Genomic DNA, 22,359 nt, shown 5'->3' with positions numbered 1-22,359 from the left:
GGAACCACCCCCCGTGCTAGGAGATGTCATAAGATCCCACTCATACTCTAGACCTGGGCTGACACCTAACAACCAAAGGAAGACCAACACAAGAAACACAAGAAATAAGGAATGCAAAATCATAAAAACCAATAAGAACTTCAACACAAACCTCTAGAGGCAACACACCAAAGAAGCTCATAGCATTAGGACCTACATGTAGGGAAAATAATGTCATCACATGCAACATGTGGGTACCTGGGCACTCGTCCCGGTTATCCCAAAGTACATGTGGAGCCATCTCCCTTTATGGAGTGAGGAAGATTATCTTACCTGGGTTGCCAAGGCCTTCCCAGTCCTATCCCGGTCCTCTACCATAGGGCAAGGCAAAGAGGCCAACATATTTTATTATCTTATTAAAATTAACCAATCTACCCAACCTAGGTATTTTAATTAGGTTATCACTTGTTTACAAGGAAAAATTCTCGTGAGATACCCAGTGATCTAGACCCCGGGTACACCTGGCAGCCCACTCCATGTGATCCCAGTCACTCACTAAAAAGCTCACTCTCCCCCTTGCATGCACCTAGACCTTAGGATAAAATAATCATCATGAAAATAACTCAACAAGACTGTGGGCTTAACTAATGCACAATCAAGAACTAACATAAATAATTCAATCAAGAGCCCGACTTACAAGAATCTCACAAATACAAATCAAAAGGCCAAAAGAACATAAATCAGACCTTAAATTATACTTGGTACATCTCAGGCAGCAAAAAACAACCTTTGGATACCAAAAAACAAGAACAGAAATTTGGAAAAATCACTTAAACTGGCAAACTGACTCAACAGACAGACTAGCGCATTTACCCTACAGATTAGCGCATACGCTTAACAGTCTATCACTTTTGCTTAACGTTTTAGCGCATACACCTAATTAATCATCGCATAAGACATGTGAAATGGTGCATATAACATATAGAATGATGTATGCAACATACAAAACGATGCATACAACACACAAAACAACGCATATGACGTAATCTATGGTGCATATGATCAAATCTTTAGCGCATATGACTCAGAAACCAAAAACTTATAAACGAAAAGATAAAATTACAACTTGGAAAATAAAATCAGACAAATAAGTTTTCGTCTCAAAAATGCAATCAAAAGAGATGTAAATCCAATAAGAAACCAAGGAGCACAAATTCTAAACTCACGATAGCCTCTTAAAGACAAGATTCAACTTAGAAGTAACAATTCCAGACAAAGTCTAGCCATGAAAACTCACAGAGGACCAAAATAAAATCTCACAGTAAACCAGGAAACCAAATAGCTTCTAGGAACCATAACCTAACCTTCAAACCTAACAAGAATTCATATCCAAAGAACCAAAATGCATGGACACAACAAATGAGAGCCGATCATTCACGACAATCAAAATATAGACAATTATTTATTTCCCCAAACTATATTATAAACTAATACTATAATCATTCTATGAAATATTAACTATCCAAAACTAAGTAAAGTAAATATTTATCTCCCAAACAACCCTGAAGACAATCTTTCCTAAAAACACAATGCAGACAATCTTTCTGAAAATGAAATACCCAGGAAGAAAGGATTTCTCCAACCTGGATAATAGAAGTAATAGAAAAGAAAATCTGAAGAAGCTCAATCCACAATCCAAGTAAGCCAAGAAATCTCCAATCTCCAAATCCTCAGCCAAAATCCAAACTTGCAGAAGAATACCTGAAAATACTAACCCAACAAAATACACAGTAAAGCCAATAAAGAGAAAATCAAAGCATAAACTATAGAAAATACTGGCCAATCAAAATAATGCAAAATAATATATTTCTTACCAACCATTTGCAAAACCCAAGGTAAGAATAATAAAATACTATTTAATTTACTTACCCAATAAAATAACCAATAGAATAATAGGGTAGGTAGAAAGAATCTACCAATTAAATCAAAAGAGTAAAAAGAGAATAATAATACAAACAACTCATAAAATCATGGGCACAAATAATTATAAAAGCCCATTCAATTAAATAATCAAGAGGTATAAATAAATACCACCAATAATTAATAAATAAAAATTACTCTCAAATACTAATAAATAATCCTTGATAACCAAGGTGATATTAAATCATTAATTAAAATATAAAACCCAGGAATCAATAATAATAATAACACATTATTATTTAAATATTTATACCAACTATATATATAATTTATTATTATAAACCAATTCAATCTGTTAATTTAAATTAACATTATTAAACTATATAAATCAATTACTTAATTAATAAATAACCAATTAAATAATTACCATACTACATCAATCAAACCACCAAAGAATAAACCAAGAAAGCGTTACACACTAACCACAACTTGCACCAAGACTCTAAACTAACAAGGGTAATCAACTTAAACCTAGAGTATAGGGTGGGTTCCCATGTCAACTCTGATCAACTTGCCATTGGGATAAGACACACATAGACCTGTGGAGCCAGGTGGAGTTGGTGTTTGGTACCTGTAAACCCATCACCACCAATATGTATAAAATGACATATACAATAATATATGAAACATGAAATAAACAAAGAAGTGACAAAGAATCGCAATGACATATCATGCTCGCAATGAGTAATATGAAATCGTATCTACTGACACAGACAACCACACAATATAACATCAAGACATCACATAGAATCATAACCATGGAATAGGGTTAGTATATCATAAGATATCATCAAATAATCATAGAGCAGACATGAGACACACATAGGAATGAGCACACATGTCAATCATCAAAGAGTAATCCATCATCATAATAGTCTATAAATTTCATCATCCACATGTAATCATGATGCTCGCACAATATAATATGTCTAATATCCATAGAGAAAGCATCTAAAACATAGATAAATCCATAAAAATCTAGTCCAAGCATCATAAAAATTGTCTAAGCTATGCCAATATACTCTAATGATGCACAAAAAGGAAAGACGAATCAGGAAGAGGCACTTCGGAAATAAGGGGAGACAAAGAGAGAGAATAAATAAGGATAAAAGGGGGGATATAAAGATAGAGATAAAAAGTAAAAAATCCAAATATTAATATGTTTTTTTTTTAAATTAATAATAAATAATGAAGCATGGTTAGTCACTTAAGAAATATTTGATCAATTTTTGTGTACATTTGTGTAGTACACGAGGTTAATTGGTAGGTCATATAGCAAACAATGTTGTTTTTGCAACAAAGGTCTCAATGAATAAGTGAAAACTTCAAATCAATTACGCTTCCATTTAGAAGGATCCGAACAGGATTGAAAAAAATCTCCAAATCAGGAGGACAATTAGACTCCATTATAATATTATATGTATTATAGATATATATTGTTAATAATTATATTATAAATAACTATTTTATATATATATATATATATATATATATATATATATATATATATATATATATATATATATATATATATATATATATATATATATATATATATATATATATATATATATATATATATATATATATATACAAAATGAAGAATATCTAAATGATAATTGTCACACAAACACGTGAGTACAACATCTGAAAGTTGTAAAAGAAATCGTACAAAACATTTTTGTATGTAGGAGTAAATAAATTAATAAAAAAATGAGGATCTTTTATTGATTATTGATTTTGACGGAGAAAACACTCCTTAGGTAGTAAAAGAGTAATTGAGGCAAAATAGGAGAATACTACTAGGAATAATTTCAATGTATAAGAATAAAAGCTGAGGTGAAATAGGAGAATACTATAGGGATGACCGTTCAAGACAAAATGCAAATGAAATGCCAATTCTTTGATGAAATATTTATTTATTTTTTACATTAACTCATAAGTGGATCATAATATTTAAACATTAATCTATTGTGAGTAGCAATTTATCATATTTTAAAACATTTATTCATATTTTTTAATGTAATAGTTTTATCTAGCAAGGGCAAATCTACCATTGTTCGTTGGGTACCTAGTGAGATATTTTGTCCTAAAAGCATAAGCCATGCTCGATTATGCTTGCGTGGCAGGATGCAATTATAAAGATTATTCGTGAAAAAAATTTAAGCTTTTTATTACATGTTAAAATAATGCCCACTTGTATCATGGTTGTTAATGCTGCCAAAGATCACGAAACCCCAAACCACAATACAAAGTGAGTTAAAAGGCGAAGTTCTCATCTCAAGAAAAATGCGGCAATGAAAAAATAGGTGTGTTCATCCTGATAAAAAGAAAGAGGTATTTCATAATATTTTATCTATTTGTAATAGGTGAGAGGGCATATCTCCCAAAGTGAAATATGATAGTAGCAGACCCACAAACTAATTAGTACAAGACATCTTTACTCATCGTAGACGGTAGTATTCAATATGACAGGAGACACTGAAAAGTGCAACAAGGATGGTAGTAGAAAAAATCAAACGTGTCACGCCCGCACTATGAGGCCTAGAGGACAATACATTAATAAACAATAAAAATGCAATTTTTTTTTAAAGATTACTTTACACAAGCATCGAGATACATACAACAAGATGAATGATGATACACATTAAACAACTAACAACTGTCCTCAAGGCCCCATAACGATGCAACATAAGGTTGAACATCATCTAATATATCCAACAAAGAACTGCTATACAAATTACAATATAGATCATTACATGGGTACAAGATCCTCATTACATTACTTGAGAATTTACATATGAACTTTAAATACATTACAATGGATTCTCAATACACAAATCTCTAAGAGTCCCAAGAAGGGAAGAATACATGAATTTGGTACAACAATAACAACCTTCTGTCTTCTCACGAGCCTCCTCGAACATGCAACTGAAGGAGCCAAAACTGAATGGGTGCGAATAGCACTCCACCCAACCATGTGGTACCATAAGGTACACCCCCCATGCTAGGAGGTATCAGCTCGACCCACAAGGTGGAAGCAACACAAACAAAGGTACCATCATGAATCACAAAGGAAACAACAAGGTTATATTGGCAAGAGACTCACATGAGTACCCACAATATGGAATACACACGAGACACACAAAAGAATCATCAAGACGGATTACTCACGAGGCTCACAATAGAAACATCACAAGATACACAAATATTAAACCACTTACTTCCAGAGGCTAAACAATCCACGAGAGAAAGCATAACATAAGTCACCACTAGGCAACAATAGGGAAGAGTGTCATCACTAGGTTGCCATGAGTTACCCTGGTAGGTCTTCACTATGTCCCGACTCCCATCCTGGGTTACCCTGGTGACCTGTCCCCACCCTCGACCCCCATACATACACTAGTGGACCACACCAACCTTTCATGGAGACAAGATTGGTGGAAGCCATTCTAGGCCCTTCTCTACTTACCCCAAACCTAGGCAACAAAGAATTATCTTTATTAATGTGAACTAACTACCCACCCGAGTTCATTAATTGGGTTATCACTTGATTACAAAACTTCCATTGAGTTACCTAGGTGACCACTATGGGTCATGACCCCCAATGAAAGCCACTCCCCCTTGATTTGTACCTAGGAAACAAAATATATCACAAGGCCATGACACCCAAAACACGAGGTGACAAGATTCCAACCATAGCAAGGCTTAACCCACTTGCTAGAATAAGACAACTATTCAGTTGGTTCAAAGCAACATGAACAACGAACCCATGCAAGACACTAGTCCCAATCATTCGGGGACAAAGAGAAACATGCACCGAAGGAATTCTAACACTATTCTAGCCTCTGGAGTTAAAAGACATTTTAATATCAGACCAAGAAACCCACAAAATAGACAAAAAAAACAAAAATGATACATGGTCTCATGAATCCAAGCATAAAGGAATGCAATCTAAATTAAGATATTAAGAGAACTTAATCTTGTATAAACAATAATTAATTCAAGTCATTATTAATTTCAATAGCCCAAAATATATACCACCACAACTCATTCCATTCCTATTAATAGCACAATGAACTAACATTCCCTTATTCTAACATTTAAAATAACATTATACACTATTACCATTATCTAACACGACTTGACCATCTATGTATTACAAGAAGGAAACCAAAGATCAAATGTCAACATATAAGTATTATCAGTCTAATTAAGGCTTAACCACGTGATGGATAACATATGTATAAATCTAATTTCATTTACTTACTCAAGAATGTTTCTAATTTCTATTAGAGTCTATATTTAACAAATTTTCAAATGTATATATCGATTCCACACTATACTCTAAATTCATTTCTATTAATCTAAAAGAAAACTAATTTTATCTTTTAATCTATCCTTTCCAAAGTCTAACTATATTTATCTGTGATACAACTATTTACCCATATTACTATCTTAACTATATTTATCCCCAAATATATCTATTATGCCATAACAATAATTTTTCCAAAATATAAACATATAAAAATATTTATGTAATCCTTTGTCAATTTTCATGCACAAAAATATAAATATTTCCAAAATAATAAATAGCACTATTATATATATATATATATATATAAACTCAATTTTAAATGATATTAACCACCTTAATAATAAATAACATAGTTTATTTATTTAAAAAAAAAGAAGAATCAAACCGAACATGGTGGGAAAATCCACCACCATGGGAGAGCCCACGAGAGGTAGGTCTCGTGAGTCTCCCCACCACCGTGGGTGTCCCACGGGAGGTGGGTCTCCCCACCATCGTGGATGGCCCACGGGTGGTGGGTCTCCCCACCACCGTGGGTAAACCCATGGTGGGTGGAGTTTCCCACCACCGTGGTACCCATGATGGGGGGGAAGGTATGCTCACGACATCCCCAAAACTGAATACAGAGAATTTTGCAGATAGAAAAATATTATATTTTAAATTTAATATTGAAACCAACATGCACAGGTACAATAAACAAAAACCAGAGAAAAACATGATTCCGGTGCACATAAATTTCATGATTAAAATAGATCTAACCCCCAAATTTCCACAGAATAAAAAAAAGAAACGATTTAAAGCTTGCATAATAAGACCCACATATTTCATCTTTTCGAGCCATAAATCTTGTCTTGAGTTAGAAATTCGAGAATCATAGAAGAACAATTCACTCATATACGAACCCTTTTTTTTTCCACTAAATTTTTTCATTAACACAACACACAGATTTATATTCAGAATGAAAGGAAATATTAACATGCAAGAAAGGAATAAAACAGAAACCTAGCTCTTCTGCAATCCGAACAACAACACAGAGGAGGTAGTAATGAATTCCAAAGAAATCCACGACAAGCCACATAAATCCGAAAAGAACTACACAAAATCAATCCAATTCCCTTACTAATTTCTTCTCCCACATATTTCACCCCAAATTCCTTGAATACCCCTGTAACCAAAGAAGAACCAAACAAAAATGCAGAGAGAGCAAATTTCACAGCCAAAAACAAAAAGCCTCTCTTTCTCTCCAAATTTTCCAAAGATAAGCTTTTTCAAAAAAAATGTAACTCCCCAGATGCAAGATTCTTTTTCATTTATTTATCATTAATTAGCTCGTTAAGAAACTCCCTCACAAGAAATTTGAGTTAAATTATTTTAATATTTATTGCCTTTTTGAATTAATTTCCAAAAGTACAATAGAATAATTAATCATTTTCTTTAAAATTAATTTTTAAAACAACTAAGTGATAACAATATTTTAATAGATTATTACATGAGTAAGGAAAATTCTTAATTAAATGTTTATAATAAGTCAATGAAACAACTATAATGAATTATTAATTAAGTAGTTTTCATATAAATGATTGTTATTTTTAAATCCCCTTATAAATACTCTTTTCAATATTTATGCTACACACAAGAGCAACAAAATACAACAAATTAAACATCGAAGACCAACCGGGCTAATAACTGACAAAACATGGCAAACACTAAACAAGGATACCTGATAGGGGACTCGTTCCATAGAAATGATGGTATGACGGGGTCTGACTGATATCTCCCTTTGTCCACTTTACCATTGGGTTGTAGAGCACGCTCAGACCAGAAGATCCAGGTGGAGTCGATACTCGGTACCTGTAGTCCTGCATCACATACATACATACATACATACATACATCTAACATATACAGGCACACCGGTGGAGGAGAGTCGTGACAATCGGTGTCCCTCTGAAGTGGGTGACGAAAGATCCCCTCGCACCCCATACAGACTCATATTCATATAAAAAGACAAACACAAGAAATATTTCATACATAAAGAAGATATGTCAGTCCAGGGTTGATACTTAATCATATTATCTAACATCAAACATCCACAAAGATATAATGCACAATTAATATTTATTTAATCCAAAATATCATATCAAAGAGCAAGTATCATCCAGTCACTTGAACATGGAAAAAGTCAACCAGAGTCAACAGGGTTAAGTAGACCCTGATCACGAAGGGGCATTACAGATTGGACCAGATGATTTCAATCATTTTGCATGATGATAGAGGCATTTGCAACCGTTGATTGTTCAATTGAGATTGTCCATTTCATATAAGAGACACCTTTGACATAAAAATATGTTTAGAAACATAATGTTATGTAAATATTAAATGTAGGATGTATTAGACACAAAAGAAGATAAATAATATTGACCTCATCCTCTCTTGAAATGATTTTTTTCCCTTAATCAATTAAACACTAACAAATTTTTAAAATTTACAAGGAAAATTCATCCGGATAACATTTCTACGAGGATTCACACACTTACAGATTGTTGCCTGCCACACCAAAGCAGGCAAAGGAGTCTGTGCGGATTATTGCCTGCTAAAATGCAGCTTCCATTTCGAATTCGCACATCGTTTTTACGCAGTTCATCTCCGCACGTTCCTTGTCGTAGATTTTCTTTCATTTTAGATTCAGCTCGTTGCTTTTCTTCTGCTATGGGGAGCACTGCGATTGGAGACGTGGCTGCCACTCATCCAGGTAAGAATTTTTTATGGTTTGCACTCTCTGTTATTATGACAAGTAATATGCCGCAACAAAATTTATTACCCACAATTGTATTATGACATGGTAAGAATGGCCCTGCATATTTTGCTCATCTTTAATCACACACTTCAATTTATCCTATTTCCAGTTTCCATTTAGTTCAAATGTTATTAACATCTTTACATCGAAATCTCTATAGGAATGTTGTGAGGATACAAGTAGCTATTAAAATTATATAGATGCCAAAATCAGCCCACTTAAATTCACTCTGCTCACCACTTGTATATATAGTTCAACAGTACTTTTATACGAATAAACATGATATGTGCCATATTATTTTCACCTCAGTAAATACCCCAAACATGGAAGTATTGCTCACTTCGAATACCTAGTGGAAAAAACAGAGTCAGTCCTGCATTGCATTTATTATATCAGATATGTGGCCAACCCTATCCCTTTTGGATACAAGGAGAAACTCCTTGACTTTAAAATGAGCAAGAGATTAATTTATGCAATTGGTCCTGTTATCACACAGATTGCACCTCGGTTAAAAGCTCTATTTAGCCATCCGATGAAATATAGAATCACTCTTGGACTTGTGGATTGCCTGTAAGTTGGAGTGAATCTCCAGAGTGTGCTGTTTCCGTTTAGTATTTCAGCTAATCTACTGCTTGCTGGGAAAAGAGAAAGACATTGCTTAAAATGAAACTTAAGCTCTAAATAGGTGATACACCAAACTGACACTTAGGCTCATACTACTGTTTCTTGCTCACAAATAGTCAAATGCTCAGCTGTTTCTTACACAACCGAACTGTCTTGCATATTTTCTGCATCAATGTTTCATAAGGAGGCTTAAGTTTTCACAGTTTTGAGAAGGAAAACATAAATTTTCACATCACTGGACTGTTTATACTCATTGCACAATTAGAACCTGCAAAATATAAATGTTTTCTATTTCAAGGTGCTGGGATGAGAGAAAAACCTAAGGACTTACGAAAATCAAAAGAAACATTCATCCATCATCATGATACACACAAGAAAACGGAGAGATGAGAAGGCAAAATCATTGTATTTTATTGATATAAGGTGCTGTAACAGCAGGACATACCTTCAATGCTTTGAAAAAATGAAAATACGTTGCCATTTTAGTAAAAAATGACTGCTTTTTTTGAGTTACAAGACAACTTTCTGATAGAAAGAACCTAAGAAGTTACAATGCTTAGCAGAAAGAAGGTAAGAACTAAGAAAAATGACTCTCTAGGTGTACTGTTTCTCTAACTCCCATTGTGAGAGAAAGTAAGACCTGACTTAAAGAGCACTAAAACTTTTCCTTGCTTAAGCTGACTGGTTTGACTCCATCTTGGTGCTGAGAACTACCCTTCCTTTGACTCCACAAAAAGCTCTTCATTGGTGTTGGAGAAGGTGGTCTTTGGCTTTTTCTAACTGCATTTTCTGCATCATCTCTTAAATCTACATCTAATCCTCTTGGAAACTTCCAACTGCTGTCATAATTCCTTCCAACTACCCCTATATTTCCTCCACCTGTCTCCTAGCTCATCAAAATCCCTCCTAGATGCTTGCCACTGTCCATAACTGATCATCAATCCTCCAAACTGCCACAATTTCTTTATCCAAGATTATAGGGCATGAGCAAAAAACCAAAGATAAAGATAAGAAGACGTGGGTGACCTCTCAGAACTGGTATTTGACATGTGTCATATCTTTTAATACCTTGCTATTTGTTGTGACGTATTCACACATTGCCCCATTGCAAATGGGAACCCCTACTTTTTTTTGCTTTCTGGGGTTTGTTTCTAGGTCTTTTAGGGTTTTGTCTATTAGCCTTTGCATGCTGAGTGTTGCCAAAGGGATCACTAAGAGAGCAGGCTCTGTTTTAGCTAAAGGTGAGTTAGTGGATGCTCTGGGTTAGGGTCATCTTTGAAAGTCTTCCTTAGGCCTAGTTTTGCTCTTGTTGCTAATAGTGTCTTGTTTGAGTTTCAGGAGGTCAATGAAGCTTGGTGAGTGAATATCCTCTTTGAAGGTCTGAGTTACGTCAAGTTGGTGAGTGATGAAGTTTGGAATGTCATCCTAATCTTCAAATGTCCTGAAATTTGGCTAAGTCTGGAATGCCATCCTATTCCTGAAATTTGACTAAGTCTGGAAAATTGAAGAATCCTCCAAAAGCTAGATTTTGCATTATAACTCCTGGAGGTCCGAAACCACTCTCAAACATCCTGACAGTATATATGGAATATAACTTAAAGTATAAGAAAGATATAAGGAAATGTCACTTATACTTCAATGTTATATTCCATATATGAATCCTGACGGAGAGACCAAAATGTCAAATTTCACTCCTGACCCTTCCAAAGTGTCCAAAGCGAATTTCAATTTCGCTCCTGACCCTTCCAAAGGGTCTAGAGCGAAATTTTCCATAAGACATTCTACTTTGACCCAAACTTAGAGCTAACTCATTCCCAGGCATTATTGAGGGCAAAACACTTGTTTGGATGAAGAAATGTGAGAAATGAAGTCAAGATTTGAGCCTAAATATGAATTTTGCTCCTGAGAAATGTGAGAATTTTGGTCCAGAGCGAAATTCTTGAATGACTTTGTTTTCTCACTTAGACCTTGAAATAAATGCCACTTTGAGAGCAATTTTACTTGATGATGGTAGGAGGCCTAAGAAGTCATATTCAAGCCAAGAAAGGGAGGAAAAAGGTGAGAAATGAGCCCAAGTAGGAATTTCGCTCCTGACCCTTCCAAAGGGTCCAGAGCGAAATTCACATAACCTTCATTATCTTCCTTGATATGGCCAAGTTTTGGACTTCTAAGGCATGGTTGGAGTGACCTTGAGGTGTTCTAGCCTTTGAAAAGAGGTTTGATGCGATGAAATGGTGGAAATCAACCTAGAATGGAAATTTCGCTCTTGACCCTTCCAAAGGGTCCAAAGCGAAATTCCCTATAGGTCCTGTCCTTGGCCTAGGTCCAGAGTGAAATCCTCAGTTTGACCCCCTGTCTTGCCTAAAATGATGAAAACAACCTTGTTTTGAGCTAGTTTGATGATGGATTCACTTAAATGTGGAGAAAGGAGCTTGAATTTGATCAGGTTTGAAGGAGAATTGGATGAAGGAAGTGGAAAACCAACCAAGAATGTGGATTTCGCTCCTGACCCTTCCAAAGGGTCTAGAGCGAAAATCGCCATAGACCTCATTTTCTCCCTTGTTTTGGCCAAGTTCTTAGTTTCTAAGGCATGTTGGAAGGTGGATTGACATGTTTTCGCCTTAGGGAGTGATCACCAAATGTGAAGGATTTTAGCCTAAAATAGAAATTTCGCTCCTAACCCTTCCAAAGGGTCCAAAGCGAAATTTTTGAAAACTCCTATTTTCATCTTGGATGAGGTCAAGACATTGATTCTTATGGCATGGATCCAAGTGGAGTGGTGTATTTTTGCCTTGTAAGGAAGATTGGAATTGAAAAGATGATGAGTCAAGCCTAGAGTGTGGATTTCGCTCCTGACGCTTTTAAAGGGTCTAGAGCGAAATTCCACAAAACCACTCTTTTCTCCCAGTTTTGTGCCAAGTCAAGTGTGGGTCAGGGTGAGATAGGATTGGATATGTCCTTAGGAATGACTTTGAGTTGCTAGTGATCAACAAATTTGGAGGAATTGAGCAAAAACTAGGATTTCGCTCCTGACCCTTCCAAAGGGTCCAGAGCGAAATTCCTAAGATCACCTATTTCTCTTGCAAATCAAGTCAAACTTTTGGTTTTTATGGTCTAGGAAGGAATGGAGTAGTGTTTCTTTGACCTTTGAGGTAAACTGAAGTGGTGGAATGAAGGAATGAGCCCAAGAACAAGGATTTCGCTCTTGACCCTTCCAAAGGGTCCAGAGCGAAAATCTTAAAACCTATTCTATCTTCCAAAACTTGTGCTAAGCCAAGCCTAGACCAAGGTGAGAGAAGTTGGGAGGTGCCCCTAGGATTGCCCTTGGATGGATTTTAGCCACCAGAAATGAAGATTTTAGGCTAAATCAAGAATTTCGCTCCTGACCCTTCCAAAGGGTCCAGAGTGAAATCCTAGATAGGTCCTGTCCCTGGCCATGTTTTTTAGCGAATTTCTGCTAGCAAGTGATTTTCAGGTCAAACAAAGTGTTGCAAGCATGAGAGAAGGATCCAAATGGAGAGTCAAGGTAGAACAAAGTGAGAAGAGTGGAGCCAAGTAAGAGAAATCAACCTAAAAGAAGAATTTCGCTCCTGACCCTTCCAAAGGGTCCAGAGCGAAATTCCTCAAAGCACCTATTTTCTCCTTGTGTGAGGCCAAAATGTTGATTCCTATGGCATGCTTGAAGGAGGGGTGAGGTATTCTTGTCTTTTGAAGTAAATTAGAATGAAGAAAATGAAGGATCAAGTCAAAATCAAGAATTTCGCTCTTGACCCTTCCAAAGGGTCCAGAGCGAAATTCTCAATGTCACCTAGTTTGCTCATGATGAAGGTCAAGTTGTGGATTCCTAGCCTTTGGTGAGGAGAAGGATAGCATATGCTTGCCTTGGAAGGCATTTTGGAGTAGAGACATGATGGAATTTGTCCTAAAATGCAAATTTTGCTCCTAACCCTTCCAAAGGGTCCAGAGCAAAATCCTTAAAAACTCCATTTTGCTCCAATTTTACCTCAAACTTGGTATTGGTTGAGATTATAGGGATCCTTAGGCATGCTTCTAAGCAAGCGTGGTCACAAAGTGAGAAGAATTTAGGCCAGGAATGCAAATTTCGCTCTTGACCCTTCCAAAGGGTCCAAAGCGAAAATCTACTAGGGCCTGTCCTTGGGGAGAATCTTGAGCAAACTTCATTTTGATGTCTTCTTGTTGACGATTTAAGGTAGAAAATGCTATGTTAGAATGAATTTATTATGTGTCCTTAATCATCTTTTGGTTTGTTTTGCAGATGAAGGAAGACCAGGCCAGGACAAGGACGACCTCTTCCAGTCTATCGTCATCAAGGACGTTCCACAGGCAAAAGAGAAGACTCAAGGTGCTTTGAAGCATTGGAAGACTAGGGGTGTTCAAGGAGATCAAGTTAACCTCAAGACTTCATTCTTTCACAAGATGACAAAGAAAGGGCTCTGGCAACACTTCCAGGCAGAGGTGTGCTACCGGAGATGAAAGACTTGACAATAAGAAAGCCTGGTCAAACAAAGGAAGTACATCATTCATCATGTTAAAAGACTGAAGAGGATCAACCAAGTCACAAGTGTTAGACAATGTGGCATCCCAGTCATCATTCTTCTAGTCGGATTGGTCCACCTCAGCATGACCATATTCAATGTACCTAATTTACCGGAGGCGGCACAAACTTCGATGTACCTACCCCTGCTTCTTATTGGTCCTCACTCCTGAAATGTAATTTTCTAATTGGCTAAGGAAGTTTGTTGTAACAAACCCTAATTAGGGTTTCTATCTTGTAATCCTAGCCATTGGTTCTAAGTCAATCAGAGCTGTCTGTTTGTAAAGGGTTCTTTATATAAAGCCTTGGCTCCTCATTTGTAAAGGTTAATAGTCGGTGAATAGTTAGAGATAGTGAATTGTTAGCTGATAGAATAGCAATTAGAGTAGATTAGGAGGACAAGGCAAGAAATTGTTGCCATTGATTGTAAATAAACTCCATTTTCATTGAAGTTATGGTGAAGTGTGTTGTTTCTTTGCAATATGCATGGTCTCTTGTTGAATCTTCATTTTAGATGATAGATAATTAAATTGAATGAAAGAAGTTATTGAATGCACTCACATGGAATCCACCTAGTCCAAACCACTAGCCTCTTGCTGATTGTAAAAGCGCCTTGCGTGGTCAACTGGCATAGAACGAGCTTAATCCCGAGTCATAACACCTCTGTTGTTCACGCATTATCTTGAATGGTGATCAGTATCTGATGGTGTACGATTTGGACATATTTGAAACATCCCTTAGAAGATCGCACTGAGTTGGTGTTGAATTGTTCAACCTGATGGTGAGACCCAGCTCAGTAGGACTCCACCTAGTCATTCATCCATCTTCTTGCATTCTAGGTCTTAGAGTAGATTTCCTGAACCTTGTATCTTTTACCATTTCTTATCTTCCAGTTAGTAAATAGGACTTGTGATTCCAGCAAATCAGACGTTCAGGTCATCGAAAGTAAGTCCCCTTGTGATTCCAGCAAAATCACATCGTACCACAAAGAGCTTATCCACGAGTAGAGAACCTACATATCAGAACCTTGGAGTTACTCCGACTGATCCTTCGGCGAGATCTTCAGCAGTCGGGAAACTTTGTTGAAGAGAGGATAAGGTACCTCTGGGTATTTTATTCTGTGTTTGGTCGTGTACAAAAGACACATCAACACTATCCAAGGCTTTCGGACTGTCATTCTTGTTTATGTTTTGTCAAGTCTCTTGTCACTTTGATGATTGGTCTCTCAATTCTACAGAGGGTCTATTCTTGTCCCATACTTCCCACAATCCATCTTGTGATATCAACTGCCCACTTACAAAATGTTGTCTTTGAAGGACTCTAGAGAATCACTTGCCTCAGTTGTCTTGACTCTGTCTAGTGGCAGTCTCATTTTAGAGTGGATGGTACTGTCCAAAGCCTTTGGAATATTTTCATCTTTACAACATCATTAGGAGTTGAGTTTTTCTCTAGCATTGCTTCAAATACCTTTTCTTCTAACTTCAGATTTGGTCACTTCCTCATTCAAAACTGTGAGCTTATTTAGCATGATCGAGTTTTAATCTCAGCTCTTCAATACTTAATTGAGATAACATGAGACTTTGCTGCAAAGATTGAACTTGAAGAGACAGGGACAGGAACACAGTCAAAGACTTTTCTATTCTCATCTACTTGAGATTTGAGTTCCTCTTCATGAAGATGTAATAACATTTCTTGTTCCACCATCTTATCTTGGGCATCCAGAGCATGCCTTATCCTGTATTCCCTTCAAACTTATAGACAACTGCTGCTTTGTTTCTGTTCATCAACAGTATGGATCTCTTCCTCATGCTTCAAGTCATCTTCTTGTCTTGCCAAAGTCACTTTAGGTTCTATACAGCGAGGCCCACATTTTTTTCTAATCACTTAATGTTTATCCTTTAGATGCTTGAAATCACACTTAATGCATGCCACAGGCACACTACCCTAACTGTCATACCTTACGGGTTTGTTTTTATTCAACTGCCCTCATACCATCTTGTTCATTGGACTATCTTTATGTTGGACTTTTTCTTATTGCTTTCAAGATCTTAATAACAATCCTCTTGGCTAGGAGACTTCAGAACTCTGTCGTTTTTTAATTCTATATGAATGGCCTCTGAGTTAAATGTTGATTCTCTACCATGGATAATCTACTTTTGGACTGTTGGAGCATTGTTCTACTTGCTATTGTCACTGCCATGTGATGAAGTATTTGATGAAGATTCTCTTTTTACCTCCAATCCACTGTTCATCTTTCTGTGCATAGGGCTATCATAGTTTTGCTTGCATTCTTATGCCATGTTGGCCCTATCACACCTATGGATAGCACAAAATGACTGTGAGTTTTACTGTTTCCTTTTGACATCATTACAGTGTATGAACTTTATGGTTCCTTTTCTTGCTCTAATGATTGTCATCTACCTTTTCCTCTATTTGACAATCTCCGATGATTGTCATGCAAGGGACTGTCATACTTAATGTTGTCGGGAATAATCTTTATGTTATGTTGTCATATTATGTTTATGTTGTCGTCGGTAATAATGAGTTATGATAGTCAGTTAGTTAGTCGTCCTGAAGGGCAGTTGGACGCGACGGTTGGTCGCACCCCTTCGGGTATTATATATTGCATACCGTTCCTTCTTAGTATCATCATGATAGTCGTATTTGGGTTTAAGGTTATAAGCACTTGATGTACATGGACTGTTGAATTAATACAGAAACTGGTTCTTTAATATATTTCAATTATGTTCTGTGCATTTACTTTCTGTGTTTAATCGTTTACCCGTATGTGGCAAACATTTGGCGCCGTGACCTAGACATACTCGGGAAAGGAAGGAGCGGATGGCATACGGACACGATGGGCCTAACCGTCGGTGAGATTAACCGAGAGGCCGACGACACACAAACGGAACTCTACGACGGAGAGGACATTGCAATGAGGGAATTATCAATCCTGCTTCAGGCGGCCATCGAGACCTACGTCCGAAGAGAGGCCACGGAGGCTGAAGTCCCAACAAGTGCCGTGTGGACCGCATTGGAAGTTAGCCCTGCAGTGAATCAGTTGATGAACCACTTCCCCCGGTTGCTTGCACAAGCATCACTGGCACAGTGAACCCGCCTGGAGGAGATTGCTCGTGAGGAGCGACGCCAACAGGTCCTCCGACAGTATGAAAAAACAATCATCGTTGGGATGCAGAGCGTGATGGCAAGAGGCAAGGGGAAAATAATAAACCCTGTAATAATCCCGACACAATGTTGACATAAATTGTGGCCGAAAGGGAAAATAATAAATTTTTTTTTTTGTGTACATGGCGTGTGCTTGCTATGTAGGGAAGTGATTTATGCCCAATTTACTAAATAAGGACATAAGTAAAAAGATGCGAAGTGACGAATGGGAAGTGTCACAAAGAGCGTTGAATCTCAGACAACAACTAGAACGAAGGCGTAGGCTAAGGCAGCTTGCCGAGGGACGTCCGGTCAAGGGGTTGCTCGAAGGGAACCTAGGAGGTGTCACAGAGGTTGTGGAGGTAGAGATAGATGGAGAGAATTACACTCTCTACACTGTCGTAGGGTTGCCCGAAGGGAACCTAGGAGTCACGGAGGGTGCCGAAGGAGAACTCTACAGTTCGCCAGAATACCACTGTAGGGTAAGAAGTCGCGAAGAGTTGGTGGAACAAACAAGGCGAAGTCTAAACCTGATCGACGCTACCAGAGACCTACTAAAGAACTTGTCCATTTCGGAGGACAACCGGAGGAGACGACCGAAGGTGATAGTACGGCCGATGGTGCCGAGGGAGCACAAGGGTACCGTACGGGAGGCAATTTGTTCGGTTTGGGGTCAACAACCTTCTCCAGAGGACCCACGAGTGGAGGGTCAGGTGCAAGAGGCGGAGGCGGAGGATCACTAGGTACAAGCACACAAGGTACCAGAGGAGCAAGACCCAGCGGTGGGATGGCAAGTAAGCAGAGCTGTTGAAGTTCAACGGCGACGGGAAGGAAGATCCCATCCGCCATTGCCGCACTTGCGAAACCATATGGTCAGCCAACGGTGTTACCGACCAGGATGAATGGGTAACACAATTTCCAACAACCTTAAGGGGAGTGGCCATCGACTGGTACTCCGATACGGATAAGACCAAAGTCGGCAAATGGCCCAACCTGAAGAAGTAGTTTGAGATAGAGTTTCGCCTCCTCATAGACGACAATGAAATAGTAGCCGAAATCTATGGCACAAAGCAGAACAAGAATGAGACTGTCCGAGCCTATAGTTGGCGGCTCAAGGAACTGTTGGGGAAAATGGAGAGTCAACTAGCGGATGGGTTGAAAAAGAGATGGTTTGTGGAGGGACTGAAACACTCCATCCGGAAGAAGATGAAAATTGTTCCACCAACCTCGTACGAAGATGCATATAATAGAGCGATGGATCTCGAGAGCGAGACCAAGACATCCAAGAAGAAAAAGAAGAAGGATAGCTCGTTCGAGGATGATGACTCTTCCGAGGGAAGCAGCAGCGACGGCGAGTTCGGCAAAAAGGTGCAAGCCCTGCAGAAGGACATGCTGAGGATGATGAAAGAGTTGAAGGTTATGAAGGGAGGTCCGAGCAAGACCGATGAAGGGGAGCTTTGGTGCACGGAATGTAAGATGGACGGCCACACGAAAGGCTCCTGCCCAAAGAAAGCCTATTGTGATATATGCCAGTTGATGGGTTATCCCACCAGGGAATGCCCCTACAACATGAAAACACGAAACCAACAAGTATTGCTTACGTAGGAACAACCAACTACATTGGGCGGTACCTGCAGCTCCCAAGCGAACAACAATGCAACATCGGGAGGCTACCGAGATAACCGGTGGGGAGGACGAAACAACAATAACAACACAAGGAGTCGGATCCAATACGACTCCAAAGGCCGACCGATGATACAATGCAGAGTGTGCAGCCAGTGGGGGCACTTCGCCCGAGACTGCCTGAAGGGAGAGGCCACACAATATTTGTGCAAATGGTGCGGACCGGGAGACCACGAAGATGCCACCTGCCCAAAGTCCGGCGTCAACTTGCTCAATATCGAGGAAACCAAAGAAGAGGAAGTGCTGGCCGTAACCCACGCCCAAGCCATGCAAGCAATGTGCCCAGACTCGGAGACGGAGAAGCGAAGGGTACAGGAAGCATGGGAAGAAATTGAGAAAGAGATACGAGAAAGGGCGAAGGCGAAGGGTACGACGGGTACTTCCAGCTGACCGGAGGCAGAGGAGGCTATACTAAATCAAATTTTAAAACTGGAGGTGCCTGTGAAGGTACACGACCTCCTCCAGATGATGCCTCAATTACGAATGGCGTTGCTAAATAATCTCTCCCAACCATGCACCAATACCAACAACCGCACAGATGTTCCTGGGGGTCTGCAATAGACCCCATGCTGCTGGTAGTTAACACTGGAAGGAACCGAACCATTGTGGAGATGGGTATCCTTGGCACCATTCTAATCGATACCATCGTCAATGGTGGAACCTGGCAGAAGCTGGGGAAGCCGACGCTGTGGCCATCTATATTCAATCTGCTGGGAGTAGATCAGCATGGAATCAAACCCATCGGGACACTGATGGGCCAACAAGTTACCATCGGGACGCAACCCTTCATACTGGACTTCGTGGTAATCCCACTAAAGAAAAAAGGGTATGATGCGATCTTTTAGGGAGAGGGTGGCTGGTGGCAGCCAAGGCCACCCACAACTAGAAGAAGAACACTTTGTCTATGTAGAATGGAGGAAGGAAGTTTATCATAGACCTCGGGACACAGTTGGTTAGTCAGGAACTGGTATCATCTTCGGAATCAGAGGGTGAAGGAGAAGGCAACCTGAGGAACGAAGGACAGGGCTGCAGGGAGCCCAACGACGAAGGGATTCTCAAACTAGGAGAGTGCTCTGAGGATGAGACATGGTCATTGAACGGGCTCTTCCACTAGCAGATGGAGGATTACGAAATGTTCCAGAGCTACAGGCTCGAAGTAGAAGAACCAGAGCAAGTAACGAAGGAGGTGTACCTGCCGAAATACAAAGAATATTGGATGGGAGACGCCCCAAACCTCGGTGACGTAGATAATCCCAAGATCATTCGTGTTGGCAACGATTGGAACCCTATGTGGAAGGCCGCAGCCTTCAAAATCTTTATTCTTCTTCTTCTTCTTCTTATGTACGGGAAGGAGACCATGGTTCCTGTAGAATTTATGGTTCTAGGTCTTCGGATGGCCATTGAAAATAGACTTGCCATCAACGGGTCCAAATTGAAACCCTACCACGAGAAGCCCGCAGGGGACCCGAGAGGCCAAAAGGACACCTGAGAGTCTGGAGGGGGACCCGAGAGGATGGAAGGGGACTCGAGAGGCCGGGCAGGCGACTCGAGAGGCACGTGAAAGAAAAAAAAAACGACGACCAGATTTAAAATCATTCGATGGAGTCTGGAGCCAGGACACTGAAAAATTAGAGTGGAGAAGCAGGTTTTTGGCATCTTAAAATATCACAAAAATGATGTGTGCTATGGACTTTCGTGTGGTTTTGAACCCCTGGACCCCGTGAGGGGCGCGGCCCCTCGACCCCGCTGGGGGCACTGCCCCCAGACCCCCAGTTTATTTTTGAGCTACAATACACTTTTTGGAGTTGGGCAAAGGGCATCCGAGAAGTTACAGTAAGTGTTGGGGTTGTTCCGTACTGTGAGAAAGAAGCCTGAAGCTAAGCATTGGCGGGGAAGCCATAAACCGTAGAGGGAGATGGATTTGTAGGTTGCGAACAAAAAGAGTTTGAGGGAAGGCATTGCAAGAACGCGAAGTCGTACATCACTAGAGAGTTATTCAGTTCAGTTATCAGCCTTTGGGGAGTGTGATGGAGGATTTGAGGCGTCTCCTAGCCTTTGTGCCAGAAGGTTGTGGCCACTTCCAGGCATGAATGGTACGCTTGAGGAACTTGGAGTATGTCTCGGCTGGACATGAGGTTGCCTTGGTGGATGCACAGAGGGCTCAGGAGGAGCCGACCACCAGGTTGGAGGCAGTAGTAGCGTGAGACTTAGCTCAACGTACCCAGGAGTTGGATGCCGAGAGGGTAGCACGGGTGGCTATCGAGGACAAATTGGCTAGGGAGACAGTATCATTTAAGTAGCAGTTGGTGGAGGCTGAGACTAAAAAGCGTGTTTTGTAGACAAGTTTGGTTTAGGCATAGGAGGACTGTGATGTCAAAGGAAGCACTAATGGTGAAATCCGCACTTGAGCATCGGATGGTAGCAGAAAAGGGTTTTCAGGCGAGGACGCAACAGGTGTATGGGTTCCGGGCTCGACTGGCGTTAGCAGTTCCTACAGTTCTCTACCTTGGTTCTGTTTAATGTCATCTCTATTTTGTATTAAGTCGTCCGGAGACGACTTCTTTTCTTGGGGGGGATGATGTTGCCGGGAATAATCATTATGTTATGTTGTCATATTATGTTTATGTTTTCGTCAGTAATAATGAGTTACGGCATTCAGTTAGTTAGTCGTCCCGAAGGGCAGTTGGATGCGACGGTTGGTCGCACCCCTTTGGGTATTATATATTGCATACCGTTCCTTCGTAGTATCATCATGATAGTCGTATCTGGGTTTAAGGTTATAAGCACTTGATGTACATGGACTGTTGAATTAATACAAAAACTGGTTCTTTAATATATTTCAATTATGTTTTGTGCATTTACTGTCTGCGTTTAATCGTTTACCCGTATGTGGCAAACACTTAACAAGTGCAGCATTGTATGGGGCTGTCCTAAAGTGTTCACAGTCCTAATGCCTTCTTTACAGTCAACTTGACTATCCTTCTTGTCTTGGTTCACTATGATGACCTCACTCCATATCCCTATGCTCTCTCAAGAATCATGCAACCAAATTCTCATTGCTTTGCCATTGAAAATTCTAATTAGGCACATTCAAGCACTTGGTTATCTTCAATATTATCACTATCAAGAGAAGAAATTAGGGACAGCCCTTTTAGGATCTTCCCCTTTTTAAATATGGACTGCTATTAGGCTGTTTACTAAGGTCCTTCAAAGTATCTTCTTCTTGATTATCTCCATGAGCCCTTTCAAAAGCTAACCTGCC

The 22,359-nt window shown here is 39.2% G+C and overlaps 1 protein-coding gene across 7 annotated transcripts in view; it reads left to right on the top strand.

Moving 5' to 3' along the window:
• Window positions 1-8,729: 8,729 nt before the first annotated feature.
• Window positions 8,730-22,359, top strand: part of LOC131032203 (uncharacterized) — a 171,566-nt gene continuing 157,936 nt past the window's right edge. For 3 of the 7 annotated variants that reach the window (XM_057963153.2, XM_057963154.2, XM_059220000.1), the window contains exon 1: window positions 8,895-9,025. Coding sequence is in view for 3 of the 7 variants with exons in the window: in XM_057963152.2 (XP_057819135.2) it covers window positions 8,872-9,025 (154 nt within the window). In the remaining 4 variants the exon portion in view is untranslated. Of the gene's footprint in view, window positions 9,026-22,359 lie in introns of all 7 variants that reach the window. The other 4 variants (XR_009103399.2, XM_057963150.2, XM_057963152.2 and 1 more) reach the window with 3 other exon arrangements.

This window comes from Cryptomeria japonica, chromosome 4 (assembly GCF_030272615.1).
Source record: "Cryptomeria japonica chromosome 4, Sugi_1.0, whole genome shotgun sequence".
NCBI classification, from domain to species: domain Eukaryota; kingdom Viridiplantae; phylum Streptophyta; class Pinopsida; order Cupressales; family Cupressaceae; genus Cryptomeria; species Cryptomeria japonica.
This window is presented reverse-complemented; position numbering and strand designations above follow the sequence as displayed.